Source organism: Petaurus breviceps, unplaced genomic scaffold (genome assembly GCF_028583685.1).
Source record: "Petaurus breviceps papuanus isolate PSGF00001 unplaced genomic scaffold, PetGlider_PUasm1.0 90723, whole genome shotgun sequence".
Taxonomy (NCBI): domain Eukaryota; kingdom Metazoa; phylum Chordata; class Mammalia; order Diprotodontia; family Petauridae; genus Petaurus; species Petaurus breviceps.
In genome coordinates this window covers 1,663,959-1,687,114 of record NW_027187323.1, presented here as the reverse complement: position 1 = coordinate 1,687,114, position 23,156 = coordinate 1,663,959, and the positions used below count along the sequence as shown (strand labels likewise).

The following is a 23,156-nucleotide window of genomic DNA, read 5'->3' as shown; positions in this document are numbered from 1 at the left end:
TGCTCTATTCACTGCACCACCTAGCTGCCCCCTCCCAATGAAATTTTAATCCAGTTCAGGCCACCCTCCAGAATCTTACAAGGCTGCCTGTTTGAGACCTCTGCTCCACAGCACTGGCTCTCAAGCTTTTTGGTTTCAGGACTCCTTTACATTCTTAAAAATTATTAACAGCACCAGAGCTATTTATTAGGGCTATGTCTATCCATATTTATAGTACTGGACATTGAAACAGATACTTTAGCAATATTTATTAAAGTAAAATAATAACAAATCCATTACATGTTAACATAAATGACATATTTTATAAAAATAACTATACTTATATAACTACATATAAAAATAACTATACTTTTTAAAACAAAAAAATTCAACTGGCATTGTTTTGCATATTTTTTGCAAATCTCTAATGTCTACCTTGCTAGAAGATAGCTAGATTATCATGTCTGTTCCTACAGTCAGTCTGTGGCCATCTGTTATTTGGGTTGAGGAAAATGAAGAAAATCTGGTCTCACACAGATATGTAGTCGGAAAAGGGAGGAGTATTTTGGTGTTGTTCAGTCATTTCAGGCATGCTTGACTCTTCACGACCCCTTTTGGGATTTTCTTGGCAAAGATACTGGAGTGGTTTGTCATTTCCTTCTCCGGCTCATTTTAAAGATGAGGAAACTGAGGTAAACAGGGTTAAGTGACTTGCCCAGGGTCACATAGCTAGTACGTGGCTGAGGTCAGATTTGAATTGAGGAAGAGGAGTCTTTCCCACAGAAGGCTTGGCACTCTATCCACTGCACCACCTAGCTGACCATACCACACATATAAGTACCCTATTTTAAAAATATGTGTGATTAATGCAATCCAGATTCACTTTCTGAGTTACTGAACGCACAGCAACTTTTTACCATTTTGTGTTTTTTCAGTTATTGGATGCTAATAAACAATTGTTTTCTCGTGGAGCTACATGGCTTTTTAAATGTTAAATAGGTTTCCCCACACTCCAAGAGTTTGGGAACCACTGACCCAGACCATTAAAACTAAAGGAGTTCAGAAGGGGGGGAAAATCCTGTGGGCTGTAGCATGATCAAGGAAGGCTTCACAAGACTGGGTCAAATTTGAACTGGGCCTTGAGGGAAAAGCAGGATTTCAACAGATGCAGAGAAGAATAGCAGACATTCTCAGGTATAGGGGAAGGCAGGTTTGAATGGTAGGGACAATAATAATAACAATAACAATAACAATTTAAAAAGGCAGCTCAGTGGATAGAGCATTGGACTTGGTATCAGAAAGGCCTGAGTTCAAACTCTGCCCCAGACATTTACTAACTGTTCAGTCCTGGGCAAGACACTACTTTTCTCAGCCTCAGTTCCCTCATTTAAAAATGTGAATGAAAATAATTGCCTCATAGTGTTAGTGTGAGGATGAAATGAGATAGCTTACGTAAAGGGCTTTCCAAACCTTACAGGGGTACATAATCCTAGTTATTCTAATAATAGCTGAAACTTGTATAGCATTTGAAGGCCTGCAAAGTACTTTATAAACATTATTTCACTTGGTCGTACTAGCCCTGTGAAATATGTCCTACAAGTGTTATTGTCCCTATTTTACAGATGAGAATATTGAGGCTCAGAGAGTTAAGTAATTTGCCTTTGGTCACAGAGCTAGTTAAGTGTTATAGGAAGGAACCTCAGCCCTTTTTTTTTTTTTTAAGCAATCGGGGTTAAGTAACTTGCTCAAGGTCACATGGCCAGTTATTTCTGGGTGTGGTGCTGAGTGTCTGAGCCCGGGATTCGATCTCCAGGTCATTTTAACACTGGAGCCGGTGCTCTTACTCGCTGTGCTACCTGGCCGCCCCTACCTCAGCCCTTCTTGACCCGAAGTCCAGTGATCTGTCCAGGATAGCACACGGCTTCTCTAAGAGGGATCTGACAGAGGGGTAGTCAGTTCTCAGAGAAGGGTCTTTGCCTTAGAATCCTCTTATAGGACAGCATCATCCCCTTAGATCACACCCTACCGACCCATTCTGGTTAGGAAAAAGCTGAGCCTTGAGTGCTAAAAGGGCGCCCATTACAGGGAGAGTCTTATTTTCTCTCTTTTCCTTTATCACTTACTCAGGATAAGGAGGATCCCAACTGAAAACAGGACCACTGCAAACACCAAGCCTCCAATCCTTAGACTCTGGTAATCTGCAAAGAGAACAGCCAGGTATGAATGAAAAGGGAGGGTGAGACACAAGTAGGTATTTCCCAATCCCCTTTCAGGCAACTTGCCCCCCCCCCAAAAAAAAACCCTTCCCCCGAGCCCCACCCCTTATAGCCCTTACCACCCCAAAAGGTCGCCAGGGCTCACCATAATGAAAAGGATCTTGTTCTTTCTTCTCATCAGCAGCTGGAAACATAACACAAGCAAAGCCATGAGGAGAGGAGAATAACAATTCATTTATAGAACATTTATGGGTACACAGCGTTTTCACAGACATTATCTCACGTGATCCCCATGTCAAGCCCGTGCTGTAAACAAGATGTATTTCTATTCCATACTCACAGAACATGAGGATTGGAAGAGATCTCAGGATTATCATCTAGTCCAGAGGTTCTTAACTTATTTTGTATCATGGATCCCTTCCTCCCTTCTTCCCTCCCTCTCTCCTTTCTTTTCCCTCTCTCCCTTCTTTCATCCCTTCACCCCTTTCTCCCTTATTTCTTTTCTTCTTCCCTTTCTCTCTCCCTCCTTGTATTGTTCTCTCCCTCCCTTCTTGCCTTTCTTCCTTCCTTTCTTCTTCTTCATAGAATAAGTTTAAAATGCATAAAGAAACCAATGATAGTGAAATACAATTGCCCAAATATTTTAAAAAAGCAAGAACCCCTGACCTAGTGCAACCCCCACCTGACCAAGAATCCCCTTCACAACATCTGGGCCAAACTCATGAGGCTACCTGACTGGCAGTAAGAAAGAACCTCCCACTGCCTCTCCAGGCGGCTCATTCCACTTCGGGGTTTCTCCAATTCTTAGGAAGCCTTTCCCTACATCAAGTTTGCCTTTCCACAACTCTGCATACTGAATTATCATGAACAAAACCCAGAGCCAGAAATCCCATCCAGGATCTGGCCACTGAAATGGACCAGTACTGAGCCTCATTGCTCAGAAAAACTGAAACTGAACCTTGCTCAGGGGGAGGTACCCCAGCTTGCACATGAGCTTCTAGCCTTGCAGGCAACTCTGGGGCACACAAGGATTAGAGGTTCTTGCCTCTTCCACTCAGATCCAAGAGGAGTCCACTTACCACTGGCTAGGACCAGAGGAACCAGCAGGCTGCATAGAAAGGTCAGCGCCATCTCCATGGTGGTATCTAGTGAAAGAGCAAAGAAAAGAAGTGACTCCAGACTAAAGACTCCCCAGGCTGATCATCAGCAGAGCTGGAAGAAAAATAAGGCAAGGTCTTGCCTTCGAGGAGATTACAGTCCAGTTAGAGAGACAGAACATTCACACATGAAAAAAGAACGGATTGTATAAGGCAGCTGGGATGGCGAGAGGTCTGGGCCTGGAGCCAGGGCACCTGAATGTAAATGCAGACTCTGCTACTGACCTGTGTGGTGACCACAGACAAGTCACTTCTCCTCTCTTGGGTCTCACTTCCCTCAAAGTGCTGAGGTATATACTGTGAACCTGTTATTGCTGTATCACCTCCCAAACGTTGAATAAGTCATATAGACCATAAGTGCTATGGAAGCTCAGAGGAGAGAAAGGTCATGGGGCTGGGGGATTCAGGGAAGACTTCCTGGAGGAGGTGGCCTTTGAGCTGAGCAGGATCCAGATGGAAAGAGAGATAAGGGAAAACAGAAGGAAAGAGGTTCTAGAGATGAATAAAAGCACATAGGCAGGAATGATTAATCAACCAGTCAATAAACAATATTAATGCCTTACCATGTTTCATGCATTGTGCTAAGCCCTGGGATATAAAGAAACGTAAAAGCTCCTGCCCTCAAGGTGCTCACATTCTAATGACAACACGCATACAACCATGTACAACATACAACATATAGGAGAAAGAAGAAATAATCACCAGAGGAGAGACACTAGAATTAAGAGGGATTGGGAAAGGCTTCCTGTAGAAGAGGGGACTCTGGCCGGGACCAAGGGAGCTGGGAAGCAGAGATGAGGAAGGAGGACGTTCCAGACATGGGAGACAGTGAGTGAAAATGCCAGGAGTCAGGAGATGGAGTACCTAGTTCCAGAACCAACAAGGAGGTCAGTGACTCAGAATGCTAGAACGTATCGGGGGGAACCGTGGGTGATTCAGCCCTGATCATAGGAGATCTAGAGACTTAACAAACCTTAGAAATCATCTAATCCAAACCCCTCCCTTTACAGTTGGGGAAATTGAGGCAGTTTATGTTCCAATAGGTCAAAGTCAGTGGGAATACAGCAAGGCACCTGCTAAGACTAGGGGTACATGCTGAAGAAAGGAGAGAGAGGCAATTTATCTCTGTAACCAGGGACTAGCACAACACCCTCCATGTAGTAGGAGCTTAATAAATAATAGTAATAGTTAACATTTATATGATGCTTACTCTTCACCAAGCACTGTGTTAATTTGCACAGTAATTGGTCCAACCCAATTTTGCAATTATTTTGCAAATTATTATCTCAGTTTTGCAACTGTTATCTCATTTGATCCTCACAACAGCTCTGGGAAGTAGGTGATATTATTATCTCCATTTTACAGATGAGGAAACTGAGGTAAACAGAAGTTAAGTGACATACCCAGGGCCATACAGCTAGAAAATCTGAGGCAGAATTTGAACTCAGGTCCTCCTAACTCTAGACTCAGTGCTCTATCCACTGCAGCCTCTTGTTGCCCCCTAGATGCCTGACTATTGCAGGACTCGCATTTTCTGATGACACTCACTGGCCAGGATTCTCATGCTTTACAATGCTATTACTCCCACAGACCCACAAGGTTTGAGTTACCGACATTCATTAAGTACACGTTCTGTATAAGGCACAATGCTGGGTGCTGAGGGATGTATAAAGATAAATAAGGTACAATCTCTGCCCTCATAGAGCTTGCAATGTGTAACATGGCCATGCTCACCGCTGTATCACCAGTGCAGTCATACACAAGCTCTGCCCTTGGTGAGCCTGCAATATGGGGCATGTGGCATTTGTAGAACTCTCTCTCTCTCTCTCTCTCTCTCTCTCTCTCTCTACATATATATATATATATATATATATATATATATATATATATATATATATTGCTTTTTGGAAGGCAATTGGGGTTAAGTGACTTGCCCAAGGTTACACGGATAGTTCTTGTGTTAAGTGTCTGAGACCACATTCAAACTCAGGTCCTCCTGACTCCAGGACCAGTGCTCTATTCACTGCACCACCTAGCCACCCCTATAACTATAATTTTTAAAACAGCCTCATACACACATAGAAAAATAAATGTGTGCTATATGAGGTCTGTGGAAGAAAGATCACTTCTGACCAGAGGGAGGTGAAAGCATTGAGGAGGAGGCAACATTTGAGCTTGGAACTAAAGGGTGAATAGAATTTCAGCCTTGTCTCTGTTCTTTATGTCTCATAAGAGAGGGGCAGAATCCTCAATAAACATGCAAAATCTCCACCCTTGGACATTTTCACAACAAGGAGGATGTCTGATGGAAATCTACTAGAAGCATCTCATGTTTCTGGGATGATTCAAAATTCCTGTTATCTAAAACTAGGGGAATGGCCCGGAAGAACTGCAGGGGGACCTCGACTAGGGAATCCTAGGTCATCCCACACATAATTACCAGGGGGTGGGGGGGGGGGGGGGGGGGGGGGGGGGAAGAGGAGCTTCATAGAGAAGGAAAGGGGAGGGAAGGGAAAAGGCACAAAGCAGACCTTTGGGTAAAACTGCATAAGGCTGACCGTGACCTGTGGACCCAAATGCTCTTTTTGCCTCAAGGTTTGAGCTCCCTGGAAAAGATTAAGCTACTTTGGGGACACTTCAATCTCCAGAAACTTCTCTCAAGTCCTTGGTGTATCCAGAGAAAACGGCGGTCCTCCAGTTCCTCTGAATGCCACTAGGGGTCAGGATTGCTCCAGGGATGCCTTGTACTCTGATAACTAGAGAGGAATTTTGTAATTGCATTCTGAAATAGATCAGAAGCATTATCAAGGCCAGCTCCTTCATTCAATTTAGCTAGCACTTATTGAGCTCATATTGTGTCCAGCCCTGTGCTGGCCATCATCAGATACAGAAAGAAGTGCAAGACATGGTACCTGCTGTCACAGAACTCATGATCTAGCTGGAAAGCATGATTATAATAAGATAGAATTAATGACATGTTTATTAGTGTGACAGGAACTCTAAATGCCCTGGAGGAATTAGTAGGAGGGGGAGATCACTGGGGGTTTCATGGAGGAAATAGACTTGAACTGGACCATAAAGGACTGGAGAGAACCCAGACCTGATTGGATCATTTCAATCCAATTTATCCTTGGCCTAAGTGTGGTGATACAAAGATAAGAGGAAAAAACGGTTCCTGTCCTCAAAGAACTCACATTCTACTAAAGGAAAACATATGTATATAGAGATGTCTATCTATCCACATCCATGTCATTCTGCTTTTTAATTGGGCCTATCTGAATTCTTTACCATCTTGAATTTTATTAAGATTTGACCCAAATTATAGGCACAGCGAGTAAGAGCACTGGCCCCAGTGTCAGGATGACCTGGGGATCAAATCCGGGCTCAGATACTTAACACCACACCCAGAAATAACTGGCGTGTTGCCTTGAGCAAGTTACTTAACCCGGATTGCTTTAAAAAAAAAAAAGTAAAATAGGGGGAAATTGACCTGTTGTGGCAATTTTCTCCTCATTTGAGTAGGAAGGCAGGAAAAAGGATCGAATGTTTATATGGTTTTCTAAAAGGCAGACATTTCTGTGGGCTGGGAAAAACTTTTTGCCCTATACATACACACCCCCATACCCAGTAGCTGCATTCCCACACAATAGCTGTATTCACACACACACATACATACACACACACACACACATACACACACACCAGTAAGGTGCATAGACCACCACCATCACCACCACCCTCTACACACTAGCTTCTGGCCACACCCTGGACCCAGCTTATCTCCAGGCAGAGCAGTAGGCCTCGAGGCCTTCTCAGCCTGGTGTCCCTGAACTCAGGGTCCAACACAGAGGCTTCTATTCAGGTTGTCCCTCCCCACCCCCAACTAGCAGGGAACATAGCATAGTTTCTCTTAGATGATACAAAATACCTTTGTCTGCCTCTGCCTTCCAAGAAACTAAATCTTCCCCCCATACATAATTACCCTTCACACCTCATCCCTCCCCCATTTTGTCCCACATTCCTTTCCTTAAGTGAAGAAACTGGGACTGGTAGGAATCCTGGGGGAGCAGAAGGGGCTGGGAGTGTCTCCTTTCAAATTTATGCAGGGCAAAGCCTCCCCCCCTCACCCCTAGCCATGTCCTAAGAGCGCCAGAAAAGACAGACCAAACTCACTGCCCCTAGGCCTGTCCTCTCCCCTGCCCACTTCCAAGAACTTCCTGATCTTCTAATGACATTGATTTACCCAGACTCCAACATAAAGACACCAGTGAAGGTTGGGGTCAGGGCTGGGAGGAGCAATGAAACCTGGGAGGGGATGAGGAAAGAGGCTGGTCCCTAAGCAGGGCACTGGTCCTCCATCTTCCTTGTAGGCATCTCAAATCCTCTATTTCCATAAGGAAATCATTCACTGTATTACCCTGGACAGGTCACTAACCCTCGAGAGGGGGCACACTTTAGTAGAAAGAAGTAATGAATACTGAATTTGAAGACAGACATTCTTGGTCCAAATATCAGCCCTATTACTCCCTCCCTGTGTGACCTTGGCCCTCCCTTGAGGGAGGACTCCATTTTCTTATCTATAAAATGAAGTTGGAACAGATTTCTTAGGTCCCTTCTCCCTCTATAATTCAAGGCTATCTCTGAGGTATTTCTTGGATCTTCGTCCAAGTTGTGGTACCACCCTTCCCCTCTCCACCCCACCCCCACACCAATTACTTTGTTTGGGGGTTTAGTGGTTTAGGGACCAGACACTTTGATTTCATTGGTATCAGGAATTCCCAGTGAGGACAGTCCCCCCACCAACATAGAACAACACATGCTCTGTATAGTCGTACACAAATGTTACCCAGGGCACAGAGAGGTGCAGTCACTTGCCTAGGGTCACACAGCCAGCATGTGTCAGTCAGGACACATGCTTTTCTTGAATCCAAGATCAGTTCTCTTTCCATGATGTCACGCTGCCTTTTTGTACATACTTATCTGTGTACATATTGTCTCCCCTGATAGAGTGTGAGCTCCTCCAGAACAGGAGCTCTTTTATTTTTGTGTCTTTATCCCTATCATTTGGCAGCTAGGTAGCAGGAGTCAGGAGGATCTGGGTTCAAATCTGGCCTCAGATACTTACAAGCTATGTGACCCTGGGCAAGTCACTTAACCTGATCTGCCTCAGTTTCCTCTTCTGTAAAATGAGCTGAAGAAGAAAATGGCAAACCACTCCAGTATCTTTGCTAATGCAGTCAAAAAGAATTGGATGTGACTAATCACCACCACCACCAACAAAATCCCCAACATTTACCACAGTGCCTGGCACCTAGAAGATGTATAATGAATTCTTATTGACCAATGACTAAGAGCCTGTGGCTCTGAGTGCTGGCATTCTAAGGGAAAGGTCTTAGAGGCATCCAATCCAATCTGCCACCTAATCATGGAATTCCCTCTGTGGCACCTCATACACGCCCATTATCTGCTGCCTGAATACTGCAACAGCTTTTCACTCATTGGCTTGCTCTCACTGATGGAAAGTCCTTGTTCTGAGCCTGAAGGAGAATGAAAATCCTATGACTTGGCTAGTGGTTTTTGACATTTGACCTGCCTGAGAGATCCTGGTATTGCACATAGTAGGAATAGTGTCAGAGCAGACCACCCTCAGAGAAAGCAGACTGGCTTTAGTAGAATTCTACAGAGCTCAGTTTCCCCTTATGAGTAAAGTAGGAGTATGGAGGGAAAGGTTAAGAGGCAAAGTAAGCGTAGGAGACTGTCCTACAGAAGATAAGCAGGTATTTCACCAAGTGCATCCAAAAGAAGGGCTGATATAGGTGTCCTAGACTGTAAAGGTACAGGAAAGACTTGAACCATTGGACTCCAAGGGCCTAGAATAACAATGATGATGATGATGATGATGATGATGATGGTGATGATGGTGATGGTGGTGGTGGTGATGACGATGACAGGACAACTACTACTACTGCTGCTGTTATTTATACAGCACTTGAAGGAATACTATTTAATTTTACCCTCCCAGCAACCCCATGAGGTGGGTGCCATAATTTCCCCCATTTTACAGATGAGGAAACTGAGGCAGAGGGAGGTTTAGTGATTACACTGGGACCCACAGTTATTAAGTGACTGAGGCAGAATTTGAACTCAAGTCTGCTTGATTCCAAGTTCAGCATTCTATCCTTTGTATCACCTAGCTCCCTGGAATCATAGGGACAATCCCTCTAGCCTGTTACAGCAGGAAGAGTGCTAGGTTTAAAGCTGGAGAGCGTGAGTTCAAATCCCATCTCTGCTTCTTATTTATTCCCCATGTGGTGTGGGCATGGAGAGGAAACTTGGTACAGTGATTAAGAGTCCTAGACTGGGAGTCAAGAAGACCTGAATTCAAATCTGGCCTCAAACACTTCCTAGATGTGTGACCCTGGGCAAATCACTTAACCCTGTTTGCCTCAGTTTCCTCATCTGTAAAATAAGCTGGAAAAGAAAATGGCAAACACTACAGTATCTTTGCCAAGAAAACCCCAAATAGGGTCACGAAGAGTCTAAAATGACTGAACAACAAAAACAGAAAGAAAAGCTACTAGTTGGTGAAATTTCAACCTGTTGCATTTTTTAAAATCCACATTAACAAGGCATAATAGAACTCCTCAGTGAAGCTATAGAAATAATTTGGCCCTCCCCTTACAGAGTTCAGGTACCAGACTATGCCAAAACTTCATCATCCCTCCTTCCTCTTCTGCTCTTCTGTAGCCTTCCTTTCCTATTCCCCCATATCTAGTACATTTGGCTCTCAACTTTTGCTCTCAGTCCCTAATACTCAGGATATCAACCTCACTTTCGGGGTGACCACAGATGCTAGAGAAGACCTGCCTTTGAGGCAGCACATATCCACTTACAAATATAGCAGAGTGTATGCCACAGAATCTGGTCAGGTTCAGGCTGGGCTAGATGACCTCTCCCCTATTCTAATGCTATATGATTCTGTGATTCTGTCAGGGGACAAGGCTAACATTCAACTGTTAGGTTCACTCAGTTATGCTAGCCTTCTATTATATGCTCTATTAGGTAGCGATCTGACATAAGCTGTATCTAAGTTTGTGTAATAAGCAGTCATGTTATAACTGGTTTCTATTTCAAAGGAGGAGGAAATGGGGGTGGGGATGAAAAAGAAAGGAGGAGGGAAAGGAAGAAAAGAGAAAGAATGGAAAGGGGAGAAGAGATAAATAAAGGAGGTAGAAAGAAGAAAAGTAGAGAGAAGGTAAAAAGAAAGGAAGAGAAGAACTTGTATTTTTATAGTATTTGGTGGAGGGGTCTAGACTTTGGTGGTATAGGAAATTCCTTCCACCAGCACAGATCAGGAACTTATATATAACTTACAGTCTTAGAGAGTTGTCTGAGGCACCAACGGAGACAAGGTTCCAGAGGTCTTCTTTTTCTTGATATAGTGTTAATGCTGCTTGTTTAATGCAGGATTCAGACTGTTTGGGCTTAGAATCACAGAGTGATTGAACTGAAGGGTTTAGAGATACCTCAGTCTAACTCCTTCATTTTAGAGAATGGGTAATGAAGCATTTGGATTTTAAATTCTTCAATTAGACTGTAAGAAGATGTAAACATAAACAAGAAAATGAGCTTCAGAGAAGGTCAGTGACTTACACTAAGAGCTACTTAGTGGATGGGAAAGAGCTAGGTCCAATTATAGTACCTGTAGAAATTATACTGAAATTCTATTGTCAAAAAATTTAAGTATGTAATATTTCATTTCCCCCAATTATGTGTTAAAATAGTTTTTTAAAACTTTTTATTAAGTTTTGAGCTCCAAATTCTATCCTTCCCTGCCTTCTCCCTCCTTGAGATGGCAAGCAATCAGATTTAAGTTATACATGTTCAATCATGTAAAACATTTCCATATTAATTATTTTATCAAAAATGTGTATAAGTTCAAGGAATCTAGGTTAACAATTCCTGATCTAACGGATGTGGAATCATAAACTTGCCTGAAGACAATGGAGTTATTCCAAGAAAACCACCTGGAGAAGGCAAATTCTGAGTAGAGTCTGAAAGGAAGCAGACGGAGAAAGTTCAGTTCAGAGTGGAGAATGAGTGAGTGACATGGGGGATATGAGCACAATGGGCTGACCAGAGCTGAGAGTATCCAGTCAGGAGGAATGGGAATTAAAGGTTCCCCATGGCAGGGTCATCCGGTAGAGAAGCCTTGGAGCTCAGATTAGAAGTGAGATTCACTATAAGAGATCATAGGAAATTGTAGTGAATTTGCAAGCAAGGGAAAAAAATGTGATGAAAACAGTGTTTGAGGAAGACAGTTCTTGATGATCTGTGTAGGCCTGATGAGTACATGAAGGCAGTTTCCAGCCTCCTTCCACTCCACGCCTCCCTTGGAGAGGAAGGGGTGTGCTCATGCCCTTCCTCACCTACGCAGTCTGTACACCAACAGGACACTAACTGTGGGCACTGCCAGGCCCAGCCCCGTCTCTGGGCTGCCTTCATTAGGCCTGAGCCTTATTAAGCTCCTGTTGCCTGTTTCAGTCAGCTCTCCCTCCTCCACCACCAACACCCTCCCCACCCATGAAGGTTTAATTAAGATGCCAAAATCATCCTGTGGAAAAGGAAGACAGACTGTGGGGGAAATTGAGGGGGGTGGTAGTCCTCCTGGTTAAATATTTACCAAATGAGCTGGGCAACACCACTGTCCCTCATAAATATTCATATGATTCCTGTCTGCCTGCCCTCCTGAGAAATGATTCATATTCCCCTGCTAGAGTCTGTAAAATGAAAGAGATGAACAGATTATCTCCCTAGTAGGCCCCTCTGGTTCTAACATTCTAAGCTGAGTCTCAAGCACTTTGTTCAGGAAGCAATGGAGGGTTTCTTTATAGGGTAGATTTTTAACTTCATGTAAGAAAAAGTACTTACTGATGATAATCAGAACTGTCCCACAGTGGAGGAGCTGTCTGGGGAGAGGGCAATAAGAAATAATGAGAAGTCACGTTTGGATGATGCTTTGAGGTTTGCAGAGAGTTTTAAGCCATCCTGGAGGCCTAGATAGTGAATGACTTACTCAGAGTATTAGACAGTACAGCTATGCCATCCACATTCCAGGGGTTAGGAGTGCAGCACCCCCAAGATCTGGAAGATCTGTGTAAAAGTTTTTGGCCCTTTCTTCATACCAGAGAAGAAGTCAAAATGTTTTTCTTTTTCTCTTATGGACTGTTTACAGTTCCTTGTAATATTCTGGTTAAGTGTTTGATCATGGGCTATATCAGACAAGATTATACATATATTTTATGCATTTCTGAGTTTCTAAACTTTTTCTGACTTCTGCTGGCCTTTGCCAGTCATCTGCAACTTCCACAAAACTCTCCAAAAATTTTCATTTAATTTCTTCTGCCAATCCCAGGACATACCAAAACCACGATGGGGAAATTCTCGACACGGAAGTGACAACTGGTGCTGTCTTCCAAAGTTCCTTCCAACTGACATTTTGTGATCCTGCAGGTTCTCTATAGCACTAAACCTTAACTTGGTCACAGGTCCTTTACCTGTCTGATGAGTTCTATGGGTCCCCTTTTTTAGAATGTTTTTTTTAAAGCAATTGGGGTTAAGTAACTTTCCCAAGGTTACATGGCCAGTTATTTTGTGTGGGTGTTAAGTATCAGAGGCCAGAACTGATCCCCGTTCCTCTCTCGACTCCGAGACCGGTGATCTTACTCACTGCGCCACCTGGAGGCCCCTAGAATGTTTTTAATACAGAAAATAAAATACACAGGATTACAAAGGAAACTAATTATGTTAAAATGGTTAAGATTGTTTTTTTTTGTTTTTTTTTTAATTCAAGAGCCTCACCTCTAGAGGCCATCTTGTCCATTCCTTGCCTGTAAAGCAAAAAACCAAGTCTTTGTAGGTGAGGAGTGGAGGGTAGAGGTGGGGTGTTTAATCTTAGACCTTTCCAGTATTTCAAAGACTAAATGCCAAGAAGTTTCTTCTTAGGTCTAATTCAAATCTTTCCTACTTCGGTGCAAAACCATTTCTCATATGGATCCAGTCACTTATGATATTAAGGACTATTTAAACTAGGTTCAGAGGATATATGGTGGCAGGCTGAAATGTTAAAAGGGAAAAATACCTTACCCATCAGTTAGTATCTGGGTGGAAGGTAGGGGAAGGAGGAATGAAGCAACATAATGCTAATTCCTCTGTAGGTCTGCAAGTGTACACTTGAATTCTAATGGCAGACTCTCTCTGGAAGAAATGCTAGGCCAACAGTTGTGGGAAGGTATGCTTGGAGATCCTTGTGAGATTATTCCCATAACTGCCTGTAGACCCTGACAGTCCCCTGTAAAGTACTGCAGTCTGCAATCCAAGGGTACGAGCATGAGAATTACTCCAGCACCAAGCCAAGGGTAAAGCATCCCTGGGCTCAGAGTGAAGATGCCTCGAAGACATCCTCTAAATAGAGCTTCATTTGTATTCAGGGCAGCAGAGCCACATTAAAGTGAGAAAAGAATGATTGTTTTGTGACTGATAACACTATGAGGACTTGGAAGAGCCCACAGGAAAGGGGCCCAGGCCCTGTGTCTATTCTGGCATCTTGGAATCTAAGATTAGAGCTGTAATCCTTACCTCAATTTGGACAAGCTTATAGCTGACCTCACATTCTTCAGTCCAGTAAATACCTCACCTGCCCAACAAACACTCTAGCCCTTACCACAGGGGAGTAGCCCCTGGCAATTTATGTCATTCTGCGGGCCATTGTTAAGCCTCCTCCTCCCTGCAACATTCTGCCTCTTACTTCACACACCCCCACACACACACCCCCACACCCCCCCTCCCCAGTTTTCATTTTTTGCCTTCCCTTGAAAGAGGAGAAAGGAGGCATCAGGGAGGTCAGGGAAAGCGGGAGGGGCCCAGGGAAGGGAGAGTAGTGCCATCTGTTTTCCTCTCCCTAGCCAGGATCATACTTGTCCCTTCTTCACACGGCGATTCTCGTGCTGAAGTGCAAAGAGGTGGCTAGCCTGAAACTGATAGAAGCAGAGCAGGACTTGGTGAAAAAAAGTGACACCCTAAGCCAACATTTCTCCCTCTAGAAAAAACAACCTGAGTCATCCAAGGCTCCAGTTAATTTTGTAACTTTGGAAGAACATGCCTGATTGAGGATTTGGAATGGAGGCAGACACTGCTTGTGTGTGTGTGTGTGTGTGTGTGTGTGTGTGTGTGTGTGTGTGTTTGATAGAAAGAGGGAAGAGAGGGAGAGGGGGGGGAAGAGAAAGAGGAGAGGGAGAGGGGGAGAGAGACAGAGACAGAAATGGGGGAGAGAGAGAGGGATTGAGGGAAGGAGGAATGGAGGGAGGGGGAGAGAGAGTGAGAGAGAGAGAGAGACTTTTGTCCATCTGAATCTGAGGGGAGAGGGTCTCCAAGAGAGACAGGTAAGGCAAAATAAGACAAATGAAGAGATGGAGGGAAAGAGAAAGAATGAATGATTGAGAAAGGAATAGCTCCATAAAGAGCCAAAAACAGCAAAATACAGTGGAAGGCAGAGAAATAAAATAAAGACATAAAAAGTAAGATAGAAAGATAAGGGAAATGAGAAAGCCTGAGTCAGAGATACAAATCTAAAGAGAGGATGAGAGACCCTGAAATGGGAAAGTGAAGGCCGGGAGCAGGGAAAGGGGTGGAGAGCTCCTTTAGTGGAAAAACCCTAGAGCCTGCCAGTTCCCCTTTATGATCTCTTACTGTCTCAGCACCTTCTGTCTCCTTCCTGTTCTGCTGTGCCCCTTGTTGACCTGGCAATACTCTAAAATTGAGAAAAGTTGGAGGCCAGTAAAAGAACAGTGCCACCAGGATGTGTAAAGTGTGGAAAAGTCAAGACAGCTGTTGTTCCAGGGCAGAAAATTCCTCCCACCTGTCCCTGGCTGCCTGACAAATCTGCTTGGTGATGATGTAAAATCTCAGCTGCAAAGCCCACTCCCATCTACAAAAAGTCAGTATAGAGCGCCATCTTCCTCCTGTGATGATCCCCAGGAAACCTTTCCCCCAAGATGAGCAGAAGAGAGGTGCCAAACTACAGTGGGACGTATGCTTACGGGCCCATGGGGAACCCTTCCTGGTTTGATCAATGGGATATAACACAAAGAGCACAGGAGATTCAGTCTAGTCCTGCTTGCTAGCAACTGGCTGTATGACCTTGGACAATCCCCTAAATGCCCTGGATTCCAGTTTTGTCAGTTTTAATAAAAGGAAGGCAGGTCTCTAAGGTGCCTTCCAGCTCTAGCCCCCAAGGACAGGGACCTGGGCAGTTTGACGCCCACAAGGGGCCGAGCCACACAGCCCTGAACTCCTGCCTAAGGACAGGCTTCTTCACTGCAACCTCATTCTTTCTCCTGTTTCCCCAAACTCTTATTTTGCTTCTTGTCTTTAATAAGGAAAGCCTTTTCTCTGTTGACTATCTCTAATTTGTCTGCTGATTACCTCTCATCTGTGCATAGCTGTTCCCATACTGCTTTGCCATTAGACGATGAGCCTGAGAACAAAGACTGTCTTTCGCATTTCCTTGTATCCCTAGTGCTCAGCATACTGCCTGGCACCTAGCAGATAATTAATAAATATGTACTGACTAACCAACTTTCCCAATCGCCCTTAACGCCTTTCCTCTGTTGATTACCCAAATTTAGCCTGCTTTGTACCCATATCTTGTTTATACATAGTAGTCTGCATGTGGTCTTCCCATTGGACTCTGAGTTTCTTGGGGGCAAGGGCTGGCTGAATAAATGCTTTTTGGCTTATCTAAGGAGAACGCTTTTGGACAGGGGAAGACAGAACTAAATCAATGCATCTCAAAACTGGAAGGTACCTTAGAGATCATCTAATGCAACTTGCTCCTGATGGGGGATGTTGTGGAAGGTACTCGTGACAATTAGTCATGGAGCATTCAAAGAAAGATTCCTGCATGGCATTATATGGACAGTTGCCCTCCCCCAGACCCTCGCTAGCTCATTAATATCCTTTCAAGAATGTAAAGATTATAACTGAACACAGTGCTCCCCATGTCAGATCAATGCATGTTTTGTTCACTTGTATTTACTTACTTGTCTACCATAGTGTCTCCCCTTGGTATGATGTAAGTCCACTGCGAGCAGGTACTCTCTTCATTTTTTTCTTTGTTATTACCCAGCACAATGCCTATTCTCCTAGAAGGTGCTTAATAAATGTTTGTTCAGTTGAATACAGCAGGACTCAGTTGACTCACATAGAGTTTATAATTCAATAAAACTCTTAGATTGTTTACAAATGAGCTATTGCCTACCCGTGCCTCCCTCTCTTTAGCTTAACGATATCTATTTTTTGAAGCCAAGTGTGGGGATTTATATTTATTTTTATTAACTTTTGTTAGATTTGGCCCATCATTCTAGCCTTTTGAGATTTTTTTTTGCATTCTGATTCTATCATCTAAAAAGATGGTAAACAGGAGGTTGGAACCTCAAATTAGTCAGGAAATGGTAAGAAAGTACCTAGTTCCAAAGTTAAGAGCAGACAAATTGCATCCCAAATGACTGAATCAATTAGTAGATATATTTGCTGCACTGCTATCTGTGATCCTTGAAAAAACAGGAGAGGAGTCCAGGATGGACGACTGCCAAATGTTGTTCCAATTTTCAAAAGAGGAAAAGGCTATACAGAGGCTTCAAATGAGCCAGTGAGTCGATGAGTTCTGTCAACATTCTAGAACATACTGAAGGGATGGTTTGTGAACATTTGGAAAGGGAAGCAGTGAGCATTAAAAAACAGCCTGGATTCAAGTGATACCAGACTAAACTCATTTCCTTGTTTTTTTGGTCTTGCATACTAGCATGACAGGTCAGAGGAATCCCTTTGACATAATGTCCAAGGGGTTTCAGCAAAGCATTTGACAAAATCAATCAACAAACATAATTATTAAGTACCTACTATATGCCAGGCCCAGTGCTAGGCACTGGGGCTACAAAGTCACAAATGAAACTCTCTCTCCTCTAGAGGACACAAATGATATCCTTATGCTTGAGATGGAGATACATGGGCTAGGTAATGGCTCCATTAGAGTCAGAACTGTGGTCCCAAAGAATAGCTATAGATGGTCCTTTGGAAAGAAGTCTCTAGTGTAGTGTTCTAGGACTCTATTGTTGGCTCTGTTTTAGACAATATTTTTATCCATGAAAAGAAGCAGCATGTAATAGTTGAGAGAGTACGGGATGTGTAGTCAGGAGATGTTGGTTTAAATCTTGGCTCTTAATGCTTACTAGCTAAGTAACATTGGGCAGCTACTTTTTCTCTCTGGTTCCTGTCTATAAACTGGGCTGATTGGACTAGATTATTTTTAGTAGAATTTTATTTTTTCCCAATTATATGTAAAAAGACAACTTTTAGCATTCATTTTTACAAGATTTTGAGCTCCAAATTTTTCTCCCTACCCTCCCTTTTTCCTAAAATGGTAAGCAATTAGATATAGGTTACACATGTACAATCATATAAAACATTTCCATATTGGACTAGATTATTTCTAAGATGCCTTGATAAAGAGTTCTAAATCTTATTACCTATGATCCCAAAACTTAGATGAAGATATAGATGATTTACTTACAAAATTTTCAAATGATAAGAACAAAAAGGATCTGCTAAAATATTAAATGACAAAATCATTATCAACAAAGATCTACAGGATAGAGTGATAGGCTACCTTTACTAAGATCAGATTTAATAGGTATAAACATTTTATACTTTGGTTCAAAAATAAAATTCATATACATAATATAAGGGAAACATAGCTAAAAAAAATAATTCATGTGTATAAGATCTAGGAGCCTTAGTGGGCTTCAATGTTAATAAAAGTGGACAATAGAATGTGAAGACTGCATTCATAAGAACCACTATCATTTATTAAGTGCCTATTATGTGACAAATGTTGTCCTTAACTTAGTGAAGTGCTGGGAAGGAGATGAAATTTAGATAAGCCAAAGTCTCTATGAAGCCAGAGTAGGGGATAAGAGATCAACAAAAACAGTTAAAATATACGATATCACATAATAATTACATCAAAAGAAAATAGCAACATGCCAAGCATGATTTGAGAGGGAAGGCCATTACTACTGATCCAAAGGGATCACACAGTGAATAACAGAAATATAATAATCAGAATGAGGTGGGTTACTCTGTGCCTTACCCTGGTGAGACCAGATCTGTTCAGCTGTGAGTACCACAATTTAGGAAGGACATTGAAAAACTGGAACATGGGCAGAGGAGGTCAATAAGGATACCAAGAAGACTGGTTGATAGATTTGGGGATGTTTAGTCAGGAGAATCAAACTGGTAGTATTTGTAAGGCTATTATATGGAAGAAAGATTAGACTTGTTCTTCTTGGCTCTGATGTGCAGAACTCAGATTCAACAAAAAGAAAAACATCCTAGGAATTAAAGTTTTTCAAAATCAAAAGGTGGTCCTCCATCACTAAAGGACTTCAAGGAGATGATGGATGAGCAGTTGTTAAGGATATTATCACTGTTTGTGTATGAATGAGACTAGATGTCCTCTGAATTCTCTTTTAATTCTGAAATTTTGCTATTCTCTAATGTTCTTGAATACTAATGATTTCTGTCCTGTGTAGAGTATTTCTATTCCTAATCAAGTTCTGCTTAGGGTGATTAAAATAGAAGATGATCTCATGTAATGATCTCATAGAATCCTTACATCCCTAAGGAGTTAGGGAAGGAGTTAGCATCACCATTTTAGCTACTTTCCCAAGGTCATATATCAAATGACTAACAAAGGGAGACCCAGGTTTTTTGACTCCCAGTATAGTACTTGACTCTTTCTAGTGCCCCATCCTGTTTCTTCCATATGATAAGCCACTTGGTTTCCACTATCTTCTTTTCTTTCTTCCTACTAGTTCTGCCAAGGAAGTCCAACCCAATCCAATAAACATTTACCAAAAACCTTCTATGTAGAAGGGCCTATGTACTGGGGATGGAGACAAAACAGTCATTCACCTCAAGGATCTCAGCCTTCTACAAGGGCTACATGCTAACTTGATGAAGAATAAGATAGTGCTAATAGCTAAGGGGATTGTGAAAAACTTCCCATCGGGCATGGTGCATAACTGAATTTTGGAGGAAATTAGAGGTTCTAAGAGGCAGAGTACAATGCAGGCCTGGAGGACAGTCTCTGTAGAGTCATGGAGGCAAGAAAGAGAATTTTGAGAATTCCAAGTTCAGAGAACAACAAATGGGCTAGTTTGACCAGACTACACAGTTTAGCACAGTGCCTGGCAACAGCAGGTGCTTAATAAATGTTTATTGATTGCTTGATGTAAAGGAGAATAATATGCAATAGATGTGAAAACAATAGGCTTCTGGCAGATTGTGAAGGGCTTCAAATGCCAAGCTGAGGAACTGGTACTTTATGCTAGAGGCAACAGGGAGCCACGAAAGTTCTTGAGCAAGGAAGGTTGGGAAGGGAACAAGCATTTATATAGCACCTACTGTACTAAGAAATTTACTTTTTAAAAACAAATATTATCTCATTTGATTGATTATCCTCACAACAGTTCTTCAAGGTAGATGCTTAGGGAGATTATTTCAGCTGCTGGGTGAATGATACATTAGAGAAGGGAAAGACTAGAAATCAAAAGTCCAATTAAGAAGCTGGCACAATAGTCCATGGTGGAGGTGATGCCTAAACTGGTGTGGATACTGTATGAGTAGAAAGAAGGGAGCATCTGTAAGAGATGCCATGGAGGTACAATAAACAGAAAGTAGCAATTGATTGTGGATATATGGGTGAGGTAGAGGGAAGATCTGCAGACGATTCTAAGATTGCCAACTTGGGGGATGGGAAGGAGGGTGGTGAACTCAACACAAAAGGGAGACTTTGGAATAAAGATAGGTAGGTAGGGCAAGGGAAGGAAGATAATGAATTCTGTTTTAGATATGTTGAATCCAAATGCTTATGAGATGTCCAATAGGTAGTTGGTTACATAGAACTAGGACTCAGGAGAGAGACTAGGGCTAGCTATACAGATCTAAAAGTTATCTACAAAAAGATAATAATTGAGCCCATGGTAGCAGATGAAATTATGGAGAGAAGGTATAGAGAAAAAATGCATCACAAGACAAAACCTTACAGGACACCCAAGGTTAGGGAACAGGATATAGATAATGATTCAGCAAAAGAGTTCAAGATAGGTTGGGCAGATAAATAGGAAGGGGATCATAAAAGAGTAGTGTCATGAAAACCCAGAAAATGAAAGGAAGTTCAGGAGAAGGGTATGGTCATCAGTGGCAAATGCTGCAGAGAAATCAGGGAGGATAAGGACTGAGAAGCGGCTGGCAGATTTAGTGACACTGGAAGGCAGTTTGCAAAGGGTTGAGAAGTGAGAAGAGAGGAAATACCAGTGGAAATACAGAATACCAGGAAATACCAGTGGAAATACTAGAGGGAATACAAAATACAAAGGAAACATTTAAATTTAAAAAACAAACAGGTATATGACACTTTTTCTTAGAGCTTGACTATGAAAAGGAGAAGGCATATAGGGTGATAGCTTCAGGATATGACAGGGTCAAATGAAGATGTTTTTAAAGATGAGGGAGCCTCAGTTTCCTCAATTGTAAAATATGAATATAATAGGATATAATACATGTGGTATCCATATCTCAGGGTTATGTGGCCTAAATGATATACTGTATGTAAAGTCTTTTTTGACTTTTAAAATGCTATATAAATGAACTCTTACTCAAATTTCCCTGAATATAGTTTATTACTTTCTTAGCTCTGTATTTTTGCTCATATCTTTCCCCATATCTTAAATGTTCTCATCATCTTCATCTGTCAAAATCCAATGTTGACTCTGCACAAATGACACCTTCCCCTGAAAAAACCTCCTCCAATTCCTCAAGACAGATTTCATCTGTGTAATATGATAAAGATAAAAAGACACCTGGATATGGGTCCTAGCTCTTGTCATTTACTAGCTGTGGATATTAAGGAAGTCACAGAACCCCCTGAGCCCCAGGATCCTGAAGACAAAATGAGAATGATATTTACAACAACCCTGTGAGGCAGGTAGTACCAAAGTTATTTAAAATACTTCTTGTGAAAGTGCTTTGTCCAATACACAGTGTTCTGTAAGTGAAATGTGATTCGTGGTAGTGAACCCCTCTGACTGCTGAAAACCATCTTCCTTGTTGCTTCATGAATTAAGCTGCCAGTGCCTGGCCCAGCCTCTCAGAAAAGACACTTATGATAAGGTTCATGAGCTCATTGTAGGATCAGTTACTTCCCAGGATCCCACTACTCAAGAAGGTTGGGAGAAGGTCCAGGTTCAAGAAGGAGGAAGGTCACTGCTCTGTTGGCACTTAGGAATAAGTAAGCAATAAGTAAGTTTGTATCCTGTCAGTCATTTCAGGAGGTTTATGGGAAAATCCATGACTTGAGATACTTTAATTTTTTATTTTGGTTCCCAGAAAAAAGGAATGATTATATCAAATGAGGGTTCCTTCCTATCCACTCACTCAACGACCTCCCTAGTTCATGCCTCATCATCTCTTGCTTGAACTACTTAACACTGAATTAGAAGGTACCTTGGAGATCATTTAATCTAAACCACTTATTGTATAGATGCAGAGACTGAGGCCTAGGAAGGTTAAATGGTTTGACCTGAGGTCACACAGGCAGGAAATGTCTGAGGCAAGATTTTAACGTAGGTCCTCTGACTCCAGGGCCCTTTCCCCTAGACCATGCTGACTTTAGAAAAAAAAAATGTTACCAATCTCGCCATTTCCATTTTAAGGGCCTCAATATTCCACTAAATATTTTTTTTTTCAGCTTTGCTGGGTTAACTGAGACTTGAAATTCTGGTGATGCCCTTGAAAATACAGGAAAACTGATGGGGCCTAAGCCATAGAATCATAAGATTGTAGAGTTGGAAGGGACATCAGAGCCATCAGGTTTAACCCCTTCGTTTTAGGTATGATACAACTAAGGCACGGGGAGGTCAAGGGACTAGCCCAAGGTAGCACAGATACTAAATGGAAGAAGAGGGATTGCACCTAGGTCAGCCGACTTCAGAGCTAGTGTTCTCTCTACTCCACTGCACCAAGTTGTTTCAGAGAGAGACCTAGGCCAGGAGACCAGAAGGAAAAAGAAATGTCTAAAAGGGTTATAATCCTGTTCTGTAAAAGACTCAATTTCAAGAAAATGTATTTTTAACAGGCTTTTTTTTCCCCCAAGTCAAGAGAGCATTGAGTTTAGAATCAGAGTTCAAATCCTGACTGTACTACTTGCTACACATGTGACCTTAGGAAAGTTAATTTACTTTTTTAGGTTTCAGTTTCCTTTTTTATATAAAATGAAGGGGGGGGGTGGCCAGGTAGCACAGTAAGAGCACCGGCCCCAGAGTCGGGATGACCTGGGATCAAATCTGGGTTCAGACACTTAGCACCTACCCAGAAACACCTGGCTGTGTAACCTTGAACAAGTTACTTAACCCCAATTGCTTTAAAAAAAAAATGAAGGGGTCAGATTCTATAACCTCTACACCCCTCCAGCTTTAAAGCCCTTGTTAGGAGTCCTAATTTTTAGTTACCATCAGTCTGTAAGACAGTCTGTATGTAGTCTCTGTATGCCTCCAGAGTCTAAAACAGCCCTCACTATTGTTGTTGTTGTTGGGTTATGGCCAACTCTTTGCGATCCCATTTGGGATTTTCTCCGTAAATAAACTGAAGTGATTTAGTCATTCCCTTCTCCAGCTCATTTTACAGA

General features: G+C 42.3%; 1 protein-coding gene across 2 annotated transcripts in view; it reads right to left on the bottom strand.

The window, feature by feature from the left end:
• Nucleotides 1–23,156, bottom strand: part of FXYD6 (FXYD domain containing ion transport regulator 6) — a 39,638-nt gene that overhangs the window by 5,985 nt on the left and 10,497 nt on the right. The window contains exons 2-6 of one of the 2 annotated variants that reach the window (XM_069066705.1): nucleotides 11,347–11,406; nucleotides 10,727–10,946; nucleotides 3,275–3,340; nucleotides 2,341–2,379; nucleotides 2,103–2,177 (exon numbers count right to left, since the gene is read on the bottom strand). In XM_069066705.1, the coding sequence (XP_068922806.1) occupies nucleotides 2,103–2,177; nucleotides 2,341–2,379; nucleotides 3,275–3,332 (172 nt within the window). In that variant the 5' untranslated portion in view covers nucleotides 3,333–3,340; nucleotides 10,727–10,946; nucleotides 11,347–11,406. The remainder of the gene's footprint in view (nucleotides 1–2,102; nucleotides 2,178–2,340; nucleotides 2,380–3,274; nucleotides 3,341–10,726; nucleotides 10,947–11,346; nucleotides 11,407–23,156) is intronic. The other variant, XM_069066704.1, reaches the window with a different exon arrangement.